General features: G+C 41.7%; 1 protein-coding gene across 1 annotated transcript; it reads left to right on the top strand.

The window, feature by feature from the left end:
* The first annotated feature begins 9,763 nt into the window (after window positions 1-9,763).
* LOC139394298 (zymogen granule membrane protein 16-like) lies at window positions 9,764-11,724 on the top strand. Its single transcript, XM_071142329.1, has 3 exons — window positions 9,764-9,833; window positions 10,109-10,283; window positions 10,746-11,724. The coding sequence occupies exons 1-3, from the start codon at window positions 9,764-9,766 to the stop codon at window positions 11,110-11,112; spliced, it is 612 nt and encodes a 203-aa protein (XP_070998430.1). The 3' UTR covers window positions 11,113-11,724.
* Window positions 11,725-15,095: the final 3,371 nt, after the last annotated feature.

Below are 15,095 nucleotides of genomic sequence, written 5' to 3'. Positions count from 1 at the left end.
TCTGCTCCATCAAGTAGTCAAACAGGCTCGACACTGCGGTGAGATCATGAACTTAGGTGATACTTTCTGGCTCTGGGTTGGACTTTCCTGTTATTATGATGATTAAGTTCAGTGACAGACAGATATATCCCCATTTCGTTCTATTCATTAGGCAGGCAGGTTGTGGGAAACTGTTCTAATCGTCAGAATCTGTTTCTCTTGCCAGAAAGTAGAGAGATATATCTCCACACACAGGTCTGTTTTAGAGGAGTGAAACATTCACATTAAATGTTAGAGATATCAGAAAATTGCTGCCATCTGTCAGTTAACCATCATTGAATCAGTATTGCAACCAAGTCACTTGTGGACCTATGATCATTTATAACAGTGTATGACTGTTTCTGTCTGCCTCCTCTACACCTGTCTTTAGAAGAAAACATGCGTGACATCATTTCTCATCAGGAAAGGATTGAGGAAGTAATGGCAGTTCCTGGTACATGTGTTTTTATAGCGAACAACCAGGTGAAATTGAAAGAGTTACAATCATCTGTCTTCTTCTTTGATTGATGACTAGATAATGTGTTGTCAGATGCTGAATGACATGTTTTTCTTGAGACTAGTTGGCCAATAAGTTTAACTGGGGTTGGCTAAGATAATCCTGCCAAAAGATGTCAAACCAGTACATGTTTCATGTAAAACAGTTAAAAATATTATTTTCTGAATCTTGTGGGTACTGTACATCTACAGATAGGAGGGCTTACGAGGCAGGGTGCAATAGTACGTAGGATTGCTTTAAGAATATACATATGTGGAGGTATAATCACAACTCATTCTCATCTCAAATGGAAGATCAGCTACAGACACATCATCAGAGTTGACTCACAAGACTAAAGGTGACTATTTCATTTTTCATATTCTAACATTACACTATCGTAAGCAGCATGAGTCCATGGACCCATCCTGTCTGGTGTCAACGGTACAGGCTGGTGGCGGTGGAGAACCGCTGTCCAATCTGCAGCAACTGCGTGATGCCATTGCGTCAGCATGGACCAACATCCCTGTGGAATGTCTCCGACTTGTAGAATCCATGCCCCAAAGAAGTCAGGCTGTTGTGGAGGCAAAGGGGGCTCCAACCCGGGACTAGATGGGGGTGCCTAATAAACTGGCCGATGAGTTTATAATTAGTTAATAATATGCATAATGGTATACATTATTGCTTTTTTCTTGATATGACAACATATCTCTCCTATATTGGCCACATTATGGGCTCAATTAGTCCTGCTAACAGAGCTCATTCATCAAACCTATCAACACACAACTATTCTCCATAAAACAATGCACCATAGTCTCATTAGAAGAGGGCTCTCCAACCCTGTTCCTAGTGAACTACTATCCTGTAGCTTTTCATTCCAACCTTAATCTTTCACACCTGATTCTAATAATTCACTGGTTTATAAGATAAATCAGGTTAGTTACAACTGGGGTTGGAGTGAAAACCTCCAGGAGGGTATCTCTTGTGAAGTTGTCCTGTAGAATATTCATAATTATTTTTGGTTTGTTTTAAGTCCGCTATAGATGGTATGAAGGTCAAATGGTGTATATCCAATGTATATACTGTACTCTATACCCTCTACTGCATCTTGCCATCTTTATGTAATACATGTATTACTAGACACTTTAAACAATGCCACATTTATATGTTTACATACCCTACAATACTCATCTCATATGTATATACTGTACCCGATACCATCTACTGCATCTTGCCCATGCCGTTCTGTACCATCACTCATTCATACATTTTTATGTACATATTCTTCATCCCGTTACACTTTTGTGTATAAGGAAGTTGTTGTGGAATTGTTAGGTTAGATTACTCGTTAGGGTATTACTGCATTGTCGGAACTAGAAGCACAAGCAAAAAAGTATTTAGTCAGCCACCAATTGTGCAAGTTTTCCCACTTAAAAATATGAGAGAGGCCTGTAATTTTCATCATAGGTACGCTTCAACTACGACAGACAAAATGAGAAAATAAAAATCCAGGAAATCACATTGTAGGATTTTTTACGAATTTATTTGCAAATTATGGTGGAAAATAAGTATTATAAGTATAAATAAATAAATTGCAGGCCACACTACTACTTTTCATGGCTGTTTGTCACATTCGTCATAACGATGAGACCAAGGCGCAGCATGATTTGAATACATTCTTCTTTATTTACGAAGAACACAAAGAAACACTAAACAAACTAACAAAATAACAACGAACGTGACGCTAATAATAACGAGTGCTGACATGCAACTACACATAGACAATAACCCACAAAACCAAAATGGAAAATGTCAACCTAAATAGGATCCCCAATCAGAGATAAAGATAAACAGCTGTCTCTGATTGGGAAACAATTCTGGCCACAATAGACCTACATTTACCTAGACAATACCAAAACCCCATATATATACAAAAAACCCTAGACAGGACTAAAACACAAATACCACCCTCGTCACACCCTGACCTAACCAAAATAATAAAGAAAACAAAGGTAACTAAGGTCAGGGCGTGACAGGTGCGGACTCGCGGCCGTAAACCTAAACCTATTTGGGAGTGTCTGGGTGGGCATCTAAATTTGGTGGCGGCTCTGGTTCAGGACTGGGGACCATCGCTGGAGACCCCGGGCCTGGGACCGTTGCTGGAGACCCCGGGCTGGGGACCGTTGCTGGAGACCCCGGGCTGGGGACCGTTGCTGGAGACCCCGGGCTGGGGACGGTGCTGGAGACCCCGGGCTGGGGACCGTTGCTGGAGACCCCGGGCTTGGGACCGTTGCTGGAGACCCCGGGCTTGGGACCGTCGTTGGAGGTTCCGGACTGTGGCCCATCGTTAGAGGTTCCGGACTGTGGCCCGTCGTTGGAAACCCCGGGCTTGGGACCATCGCTGGAGACCCCGGGCTGGGGACCGTCGTTGGAGGTTCCGGACTGTGGCCCGTCGTTGGAGGTTCCGGACTGTGGCCCATCGTTGGAGGTTCCGGACTGTGGCCCGTCGTTTGAGGTTCCGGACTGTGGCCCGTCGCTTGAGGTTTTGGACTGTGGCCCGTCGTTGGAGGTTCCGGTCTGTGAACTGTCGCCGGAAGCTCTGGACTGGGTACTGTCAACGGACGCTCTGGACTGGGTACTGTCACTGGACGTTCTGGACTGCCGAAGCGCACTGTAGGCCTGGTGCGTGGTGCCGGCACTGGTGGTACTGGGATGGTGACATGCACCTCAGGGCGAGTGCGAGGAGAAGGAACAGGGCGTACTGGACCCTGGAGGTGCACTGGAGGCCTGGTGTGTGGTGCCGGAACTGGTGGTACCGGGCTGGTGACACGCACCAGTGCGGGGAGGAGGCACAGGATACACTGGACCGTGGAGACACATTGGAGATCCAGAAAATAGAGCTGGCTCAATACATCCTGGCTGGATGCCCATTCTAGACCTGCAAATGCGAGGAGCTGGAATAGAGCGCACAGAGCTAGAATAGCGCACTGGAGACACCAAGCGCATCTCTGCATAACACGGTGCCTGACCAGTTACACGCTCCCCAAGGTAAGCATGAGGAGTTGGCTCAGGTATCCTACCTGACTCAGCCAATCTCCTCTTGTGTCCCCCCAAAGCATCTCAGGCTTCCGTGCCAGCCGTGTACCCTCATATTGTCGCCGTTCCTCTATTCTTCGGTATTTCCCCATCTTAGAACGGCGATACTCCCCAGGCTGCGTCCAGGGTCCTGCTCCAGCTAATATTTCCTCCATTGTCCAGGATCTTTTTCCGTCCAAAATCTCCTCCCAAGTCCATAACGTCTGCTCCTCCTTTTCACACTGCTTGGTCCTGTTATTGTGGGTTATTCTGTCACGTTCGTCGTAATGATGAGTCCAAGGCGCAGCGTGATTTGAATACATTTACGAAGAACACAAAGAAACAATAAACAAAACGAACGTGAAGCTAATAATAACGAGTGCTGACATGCAACTACACACAGACAATAATCCACAAAACCAAAATGGAAAATGGCAACCTAAATAGGATCCCCAATCAGAGACAACGATAAACAGGTGTCTCTGATTGGGGACCAATTCAGGCCACCATAGACCTACATTTACCTAGACAATACCAAAACCCCAAAAATGTACAAAAAACAAGGGAAAAAACACATACCACCCTCGTCACACCCTGAACCAAAATAATAAAGAAAACAAAGACAACTAAGGTCAGGGCGTGACACTGTTTATTTACCACCACAAACAGATGCTGGCACTAAGACCGCACTCAGTCAGCTGTATAAGGAAATAAGCAAACAGGAACCGCCCCCCCCTAGAGGCGGCGCTCCTAGTGGCCGGAGACTTTAATGCAGGGAAACTTAAATCACTTCTACCAAATCTCTATCAACATGTTAAATGTGCAACCAGAGGGAAAACAATTCTAGATCACCTGTACTCCACACACCGAGACGCGTACAAAGCTCTCCCTCGCCCTCCATTTGGTAAATACGACCACAACTCTATCCTCCTGATTCCTGCTTACAAGCAAAAATTAAAGCAGGAAGCACCAGTGACTAGGTCTATAAAAAAGTGATCAGATGAAGCAGATGCTAAACTACAGGACTGTTTTGCTATCACAGACTGGAACATGTTCCGGGATTCTTCCGATGACATTGAGGAATACACCACATCAGTCACTGGCTTTATCAATAAGTGCATTGAGGACGTCGTCAACACTGTGACTGTACGTACATACCCCAACCAGAAGCCATGGACTACAGGCAACATTCGCACTGAGCTAAAGGGTAGAGCTGCCGCTTTCAAGGTGTGGGACTCTAACCCAGAAGCTTACAAGAAATCCCGCTATGCCCTGTGACGAACCATCAAACAGGCAAAGCATCAATACAGGGCTAAGATTAAAACATACTACACCGGCTCCGACGCTCATCAGATGTGGCAGGGCTCGCAAACTATTACAGACTACAAAGGGAAGCACAGCCGCGAGCTGCCCAGTGACACGAGCCTACCAGACAAGCAGAATCACTTCTATGCTCGCTTCGAGGCAAGCAACACTGAGGCATGCATGAGAGCATCAGCTGTTCTGGACAACTGTGTGAATTAGGTTATTATTGTAAAGTAAATACAATTTTGTTGATCCATCCTCACCTTTCTTATGTCAAAGCCATTCATTCCTGAGAGTGTGTGTGTGTGTGTGTGTGCGGGGGACGGGGGGGAGGGGGGTCTAAGCTAGCATATGGAATTGTTTTATGATGGTCATACCATGGATCATTTACCTAATATATTTTGAATTTTAGGACACTCTTAAGGATAAAAAAATAAGTTAAAAAAATAAAATAAATGACTGAGTTCAGCCTAAATGATTTAATGAATGATGGAGCCGTGTTGGCTTTTTTCCCCAAAATGTCATTTAATCTTTTCACTGTCATTCTTTATATAATATATCTTTGTTTCACGGTGTCTTTTCACTGTCATTCTTTTTCTTTTTCTTAATTTACAGTATGTTTGCCAATCAGTTGGGCTGACAGACTTACTTGCCATACCTTTTGCCTCATCCCTATCAACCCCATACAACTTTTCAATTCCTCATCAATCCAAGGGGATTTTTACAGTCATATTCTTTTTTTTTTGTTGAATTTTACCCCTTTTTTCTCCCCAATTTCGTAGTATCCAATTGTTGTAGTAGCTACTATCTTGTCTCATCGCTACAACTCCCGTACGGGCTCGGGAGAGACGAAGGTTGAAAGTCATGCGTCCTCCGATACACAACCAACCAAGCCGCTGCTTCTTTAACACAGCGCACATCCAACCCGGAAGCCAGCCGCACCAATGCGCCGGAGGAAACACCGTGCACCTGGCCACCTGGCTAGCGTACACTGCGCCCAGCCCGCCACAGGAGTCGCTGGTGCGCGATGAGACAAGGACACCCCTACCGACCAAGCCCTCCCTAACCCGGGCGACGCTAGGCCAATTGTGCGTCGCCCCACGGACCTCCCGGTCGCGGCCGGTTACGACAGAGCCTGGGCGCGAACCCAGGACTCTGATGGCACAGCTCTGATGGCGCACCTTAACCAGTGCGCCACCCGGGAGGCCCCAACAGTCATATTCTTAATGGGTGCGTGCTCAGTAGTAACTGGAATAAGCAATTTGATAAATGTGTCAAGTGCAGGATCTGGTTGCTCCTCATTACACACCACAGACCAGCAAATATTCTTTACATCATCAACATATGAATAACTACAAAACGTATTGTATGACCTCTTATACACAATATTAGGCCCAGCCTTTGGAACTTCCTAGATATGGCTATTACAGTGCCTTGCGAAAGTATTTGGCCCCCTTGAACTTTGCGACCTTTTGCCACATTTTAGGCTTCAAACATAAAGATATAAAACTGTATTTTTTTGTGAAGAATCAACAACAAGTGGGACACAATCATGAAGTGGAACGACATTTATTGGATATTTCAAACTTTTTTAACAAATCAAAAACTGAAAAATTGGGCGTGCAAAATTATTCAGCCCCCTTAAGTTAATACTTTGTAGCGCCACCTTTTGCTGCGATTACAGCTGTAAGTCGCTTGGGGTATGTCTCTATCAGTTTTGCACATCAAGAGACTGAATTTTTTTTCCCATTCCTCCTTGGAAAACAGCTCGAGCTCAGTGAGGTTGGATGGAGAGCATTTGTGAACAGCAGTTTTCAGTTCTTTCCACAGATTCTCGATTGGATTCAGGTCTGGACTTTGACTTGGCCATTCTAACACCTGGATATGTTTATTTTTGAACCATTCCATTGTAGATTTTGCTTTATGTTTTGGATCATTGTCTTGTTGGAAGACAAATCTCCGTCCCAGTCTCAGGTCTTTTGCAGACTTCATCAGGTTTTCTTCCAAAATGGTCCTGTATTTGGCTCCATCCATCTTCCCATCAATTTGAACCATCTTCCCTGTCCCTGCTGAAGAAAAGCAGGCCCAAACCATGATGCTGCCACCACCATGTTTGACAGTGGGGATGGTGTGTTCAGCTGTGTTGCTTTTACGCCAAACATAACGTTTTGCATTGTTGCCAAAAAGTTCAATTTTGGTTTAATCTGACCAGAGCACCTTCTTCCACATGTTTGGTGTGTCTCCCAGGTGGCTTGTGGCAAACTTTAAACAACACTTTTTATGGATATCTTTAAGAAATGGCTTTCTTCTTGCCACTCTTCCATAAAGGCCAGATTTGTGCAATATACGACTGATTGTTGTCCTATGGACAGAGTCTCCCACCTCAGCTGTAGATCTCTGCAGTTTATCCAGAGTGATCATGGGCCTCTTGGCTGCATCTCTGATCAGTCTTCTCCTTGTATGAGCTGAAAGTATAGAGGGACGGCCAGGTCTTGGTAGATTTGCAGTGGTCTGATACTCCTTCCATTTCAATATTATCGCTTGCACAGTGCTCCTTGGGATGTTTAAAGCTTGGGAAATCTTTTTGTATCCAAATCCGGCTTTAAACTTCTTCACAACAGTATCTCGGACCTGCCTGCTGTGTTCCTTGTTCTTCATGATGCTCTCTGCACTTTTAACGGACCTCTGAGACTATCACAGTGCAGGTGCATTTATACGGAGACGTGATTACACACAGGTGGATTGTATTTATCATCATTAGTCATTTAGGTCAACATTGGATCATTCAGAGATCCTCACTGAACTTCTGGAGAGAGTTTGCTGCACTGAAAGTAAAGGGGCTGAATAATTTTGCACGCCCAATTTTTCTGTTTTTGATTTGTTAAAAAAGTTTGAAATATCCAGTAAATGTCGTTCCACTTCATGATTGTGTCCCACTTGTTGTTGATTCTACACAAAAAAATACAGTTTTATATCTTTATGTTTGAAGCCTGAAATGTGGCAAAAGGTCGCAAAGTTCAAGGGGGCCGAATACTTTCGCAAGGCACTGTATATTGTGATCACTATATCACATGGATTTGGATACTGCTTTAAAGTTCATTTCTGCAGCATTAGTAAAGATGTGATCAATACATGTTCATGATTTCATTCATATGAATTACATACATCTTTATGTGACCTAACTACTTTACACTCAACAATTTTTTTTAAATGCAACATGTGAAATGTGGGTTTCATGTTACATGAGCCACCATAATTTGCAAATAAATTCATTAAAAATCCTACAATGTGTGTTTCTGGATTTTTTTTCTCATTTTGTCTGTCATAGTTGATGTGTAGCTATGATGAAAATTACAGGCCTCTCTCATCTTTTAAGTGGGAGAACTTGCACAATTGGTGGCTGACTAAATACTTTTTTGCCCCACTGTATTTGTATTACTCTCAAATCAAATCAAATTGTATTGGTCACATACACATGGTTAGCAGATGTTAATGCGAGTGTAGCGAAATGCTTGTGCTTCTTGTTCCGACCATGCAGTAATATCTAACAAGTAATCTAACAATATGTTAATTGAACTATCACATTTTATTGATAGGTAGTAACAAGTGCCTCAGGGTATCTCACTTAGTAATGTTTATATAATATTTTATTTATTTTATCACTTTGTAACTTCTACTGATATTTATCTGGTTCATCTGCAGAAAAATAAATCAGATTGTTTTCCTGTAGTAACATGAACAGGTTGCCAGTGATTTAATGAAGATGTGAGTGTTGTAACAGACTGCAGAAAACGTCGGACAATAATGGAGGATAAAAATGTTGAATCTCGTCTGCACATCTAGAATTAAATGGAAAAACATGTTCTGAAACAAATATTCTACAATAAAATACTGTAGGTATTTGAGCAAACCAATGAACTAACCATCCTGTTAATGACAAGATCCACACGTCTTTTTCAGCATGTTAATGTTTGAAGGGAAGGAGTTCCTCTTGGTGTAATAAAACAACTGAAGATTGGGAGACTGATTTTGAGCGATTTTCGCACACATTCATACAATTTTGGTACATTCTTATATTTGTTCGGTTGTTCGATTGTATATTTTTTTAATCCCTATTTCAGATCATTAATTAGTTACAATTCAAAAGAACACAATTATTATTTCCTTATAGCACTTCCTTGATACTCCCTCCCAAAGTAGCCTCGACCAATTAGTAAACAATGTCTGACTTCTCAATAGTGATTGACTAAAGGTGTTCTTTGTCATGCTCCTTCCATCTAGAACTGATGGAATGTTCAGCAGGTATAAATGCAGTTCTTAGAGGAAGCAGTAGACTAGAAGGACCTGGCAGAGACAGAGAGACAAGAAGCTTTCACAGGTTTTCACACACATCTCAAGATAGCACTGTGGGTAACTACACAACTAACTAAATAGAAAATGTGCACATGTATTTAATACATAATACTGGTGTGGGAAATGTTATGAAGTTAATATTCATTATCTCTTGGTGCTTGGGCACAAACATTTTGGCCCTTTTGCCACCAAATTTAAATTCAATGATCTGACATTATTTTTAATGTGACAGTAGCTTAGCACTGCAAGAGTGATTGTAGTAAACAAGAGTAGGTTCAACTTTTTAGAGCTGTTTTATAACATTTCACATTCAAGAATGGTTTGTTGTTAGTTACATCACAATTCAAAAGGTTATTTTATTTTCCCTCCTAGGAAACACTGACCTGACAGGTAAAGTTACTTATTTGTTTTGACAAACTACTATGAAAAACATTATTAACTACATTATTTCAAGTTTTACCATTTAAAGTGAAATGGAATGAGAGTAAAATTGACTGAAATTAAAGGTCTTAAGTGTTGATGCCTCACTTTTGCAGAATGTTCTTAATCCTGGTTGTCACAATGTTCTTGGCTGGCTGCTTGGCTTTGCGTGAGTTATAAAAATACAATTCTGAATTATAATGATTAAATAATAGCTTTTGTGCTTTCACCAACTTGTCTTTTCAGTTAGACTTAGGAGTTCTTCTTTGAGACATAAACTGATGGATTAAATCATTGCAGAATGTACTTCAGTTAATTCATCTGCACTTTATTCGTGATATAAAGATCTTTCAGAAATGTGTTGGTAAAAATAAAATGATGTATATATAAATATGTATTATTAATATAGTAAATATAGTAAACATATTGGCCATGTTATTTTAGCCATCAAAGACCCCTACTCGTATTCCTCTGCGGTGGGTCAGGGAGGTGGCACCCCATTTGCTTCCTACGGTGAGGGGCGCATCACGGGAGTCAGAGTGTGGGAGACCAACAACTACTACTACTACTACTACTACTACTACTACTACAACTACAACAGCAACAACTACATCAGCGGGTGAGCAGACTCTGACCCATGAACAGACACCACTGACTCAGTCCAACTACACTACCCAACACACACTACTGACTCATTCCAACTACACTACCCAACATTCACCACGACTTAGTCCAACTACACTATCCAACATTCACCACGACTGACTCAGTCCAACTACACTATCCAACAACCACGACTGACTCAGTCCAACTACACTACCCAACAAACACTCTTTCTTTCTTTCTTTCTTTCTTTCTTTCTTTCTTTCTTTCTTTCTTTCTTTCTTTATTTATTTATTTATTTATTTATTTGTTGTGTTTATTACATATTCAGTTTATGACCAAACAATATTGTTATCGTATCTAACCCAGAGTACAATGTAAAATGTAATTCCTTGATATTCTCTGACGCTACCTGCTGTCTCAGTCTGAATGTGCCTTATCAAAACACAACCAACGAGAAAAGCTTCCTCTGTTTTAGGTTCCAGCTGAAATACGGCAACACCTGGTCTCCTGTGTTCGGTAACGAAGGGAGTGAAAAGCAGGAGATGGAGCTGTTTAATGATGAGGCCATCGTTGAGGTGTCTGGGAAGTACAACCCAGCAGACTACATCTGCTACCTGGTGTTAACCACCAACATGGGGCGCACTCTGTCAGCCGGCCTGCCCAACCAGGTCTCCTTCAACTTCTACCCATCCAACATGGGCAATGAGCTGAGGATCCTCAGCGGTCGCTTCAACGGTGCTGGAATCACCTCCATCGGAGCCCACTGGGGATTTGTGGACATGGAAGGGGCTGGAAACAGTACTCTGGGAACAGCACTGGAAACAGTAACTCCTATTTATTAGGGGAAAAAAGTATGTCTTGCTCTTTGGGATGGTATCCCAGATACAGATTAAGCCTAATCCTGGACTAGTTACTTTCAATGGAGATTCTCCATTCAACATGCTTTTTAGTCCAGGAGTAAACTTAATCTGGGTCCAGGAAACTGACCAGGAAACTGACGGATGTTTGACAGACGCTGACAGAACAGTTTTTATTTCACTATCTGTTTGTTATTTCACTTTTATTTCACTGATTGAATTGGAATGTTTTGAGTACTTTGGAAGTACTTTTGAGGTGATTCCTCACTTGAAGCAGTACAAAAATATTTCTTAACATTCAAATTCATTCAGTTCAAATTCTCATGAAGCATCCATTAGATAGGAATATTCAAACAGTCCTGTCAGCTTGGGTCAACATGCGTTGTTATCACATTTTATCACAATAAAGGAAATATTAATATGGGATTTAAAGGATTAATTATATCTTTGATTAATGGAACAATCAAATATTATGGGGAGATAATAGTGTTTCAGGGTGTTTCACCTTCACTATTTTATACACACTGCATTTGTTATTTGTTGATCCTTTTCTGCTACATCTGCTTCTGGACATTTTAATAAAAAGCATATCTTTAATCACTATATTTCATTGTATTCCTTTTAATAAGACAATACATACAGTAGTGACCAGAAGCTACGATAAACTAATCTGTCATCTTAACAAACCCTACCTCAATGGTGTCAATAAGGAACTACATTTATAACAGCAAGACCGTTGAAACGCCTATCCAATAGTAATGAAGGGGAAAAATGGATAGTTACATATCGGATATTATTTTCCACAATATATCATGTCGTATCGCATCAACAATATCAAACTATTATTTTTGAGTTAGTTGGCTGTCTGCACTAAAACTCTTATTTCCTTCATAGAAAGTTCAACGTTTTCATTTGAAATAGGAAGCACATATTTGGAGGAAATTTTACTTCCATTACTTTCTCATGATTTCTAGTCTCTCTGCCACAGACATATAGTGAGCAATGTTTGGAACATCGAATCACAATAAAATCACAGTATATAACCACAATAAGTGTAGAATCAGGAGAATCATAATACATATCATACCAAAACCATATAATTGTGACAATATGGGGCTGCATAGTGTTTTAGTTAAAGCTAAAGTCTGAGATTTGGGAAGCTGTTCAATGTACAGCTGTATACCAAAACAAGTGGTGGGGAAGGACACTACTTTGTTACGAATCACAGACTGTGTGGATGGTCTAGATTAGACAGTTTGATAGATGTGGTTTATACAGTATATGGATGGTCTAGATTAGACAGTTTGATAGATGTGGTTTATACAGTATATGGATGGTCTAGATTAGACAGTTTGATAGATGTGGTTTATACAGTATATGGATGGTCTAGATTAGACAGTTTGATAGATGTGGTTTATACAGTATATGGATGGTCTAGATTAGACAGTTTGATAGATGGGGTTTATACAGTATATGGATGGTCTAGATTAGACAGTTTGATAGATGGGGTTTATACAGTATATGGATGGTCTAGATTAGACAGTTTGATAGATGGGGTTTATACAGTATATGGATGGTCTAGATTAGACAGTTTGATAGATGGGGTTTATACAGTATATGGATGGTCTAGATTAGACAGTTTGATAGATGGGGTTTATACAGTATATGGATGGTCTAGATTAGACAGTTTGATAGATGTGGTTTATACAGTATATGGATGGTCTAGATTAGACAGTTTGATAGATGGGGTTTATACAGTATATGGATGGTCTAGATTAGACAGTTTGATAGATGTGGTTTATACAGTATATGGATGGTCTAGATTAGACAGTTTGATAGATGGGGCTTATACAGTATATGGATGGTTCAACAGTTAAAGCTGCTTAACTAGTTTTGGTGAGATAGAATGAAAGTAGGAAAAACATTTATTGTCTTTGTTATACAGAATAAGTCTGTGGTTCCTTGAAACAATGTCTTAGTCCCAGTAAATCCGAGCTAATTTGAGGAACAGACATCGATTTAAATGGGGCAAAAATTATATGCATTTTTGCTATTTGCATTTAGTGTAATGTGGATGATACTGCAATGGGATGGTTGCAAATCTTAAAGAAATTATGTGTGATTTTTTAAATTATAGTTGTTAAACCTTGAACAATGCTACATTATAGTTTATTATAGAGCCTAAAATGTTAGCTTGACTACTGCTTCACTACTGTATATTCAGACCAGAATCACTAATCTGAGTAAATGCATCCCCCTGTATTGGACCCTCAAGGCATCACAAAGCACAACCTGCGCAACATTTCAAATGATGTACAGTAGGTGTTTATGACAAGTTTTCAGTGTATATATACTGAAGAACAGAAAAACGCAACATGTAAAGTGTTGGTCCCATGTTTCCCAAAAAATGTCACAGGCATTTCAAGTTGAGGGAGCGTGCAACTGACATGCTGACTGCAGGAATGTCCACCAGCACTGTTACCAGAGAAGATCATGTTAATTTCTCTACCATAAGCCGCCTTCAATGCCATTTTAGAGAATTTGGCAGTACTTCCAACCGGCCTCATAACCTCAGACCACATGTAACCACACCAGCCCAGGACCTCCACATCTGGCTTCTTCCCCTGAGGGATCGTCTGAGACCAGCCACCCGGAGAGTTGATGAAACTGTGGGTTTGCACAACAAAATAGTTTCTGCACAAACTGTCAGAAACCGTCTCAGGGAAGCTCATCTGTGTGCTTGTCGTTCTCACCAGGGACTTGACCTGACTGCAGTTTGGGAATGTACCTGACTTATGTGGGAAAAATGCTCACCTTCAATGGCCACTGGTCCGCTGGAGAAGTGTGATCTTCACAGATAAATCTCGGTTTCAACTATACCGGCCAGATGGCAGACAGCGTATGGCGTCATGTGGGTGAGCGGTTTGCTGATGTCAACATTGTAATTAGAGTGCCCCTTGGTGGCGCTGGGGTTATGGTATGGGCAGGAATAAGCAGACAACGAACACAATTGCATTTTTATCGATGGCAATTTGAATGCACAGAAATACCGTGACGAGATCCTGAGGACCATTGTCGTGCCATTCATCCACCGCCTTCACCTCATGTTTCAGCATGATAATGTCACAAGGATCTGTACACAATTCTTGGAAGCTCAAAATGTTCCAGTTCTTCCATGGCCTGCATACTCACCAGACATGTTTCCCATTGAGCATGTTTGGAATGCTCTAGACCAGCGTGTACAAAAGCATGCTCCACTTCTCGCCAACATCCAGCAACTTTGCACAGCCACAATCAACGGCCTGATCAGCTGTTAAGATACTTTTTTTCTCAATGTTTATAAACTGAACTTCAATTCAGTTCAGTGAACTTCAATTCACTGAACTTCAATTCAGTGTTTCTCCACCTCCTTAGCTATCATCCTCGAATTCCAACACATACTGACCAGCTCAAATAAACAGAAGTGTGCTCTACTCCTTGGGCTACAATACCTATTTTTGCCAATTGTCCTGGACCCCTATTACTACACGAAGCCCTGCTAATCCATCACGTCTTGACTACCGACATAATCTGCCGAGGGTTCTTTTTGCAACAGGCCCTTCCGTCGCGATGTCCCCTGAATGCCCATATACTAGCCTGCTAGCTGCGGTCCGCTAGCTGTCTAGGGAATATCGGACTGGTAGCTGAATAGGTCCATCGGCCAATTTCTTGGGCCACTATACCTATTTTCCAATTGGACCAGGCGGAACCCTACCAATCCATCACGGCTGGTCTGCCGATGCTGGTCTGCTGGTCTGCCGATGTTACCGCACGAGGAGGCTACAACAGACCTCTTCCGTCGCGACGTACCTCTAAGGCCTTTGTGCTACTTGCTAGCCCCGGCCCACTAGCTGTCTGAATCACCGTGTCTCCAGCCAGCTTAACTACTCACTGGACCCCTATAATCACTCGGCTACGCATGTCTCTCC

The sequence above is a fragment of the Oncorhynchus clarkii genome, unplaced genomic scaffold, assembly GCF_045791955.1.
Source record: "Oncorhynchus clarkii lewisi isolate Uvic-CL-2024 unplaced genomic scaffold, UVic_Ocla_1.0 unplaced_contig_3050_pilon_pilon, whole genome shotgun sequence".
NCBI lineage: Eukaryota > Metazoa > Chordata > Actinopteri > Salmoniformes > Salmonidae > Oncorhynchus > Oncorhynchus clarkii.
Note: the sequence above shows the minus strand (reverse complement) of the source record. Positions and strands in the feature narration are given on the sequence as shown.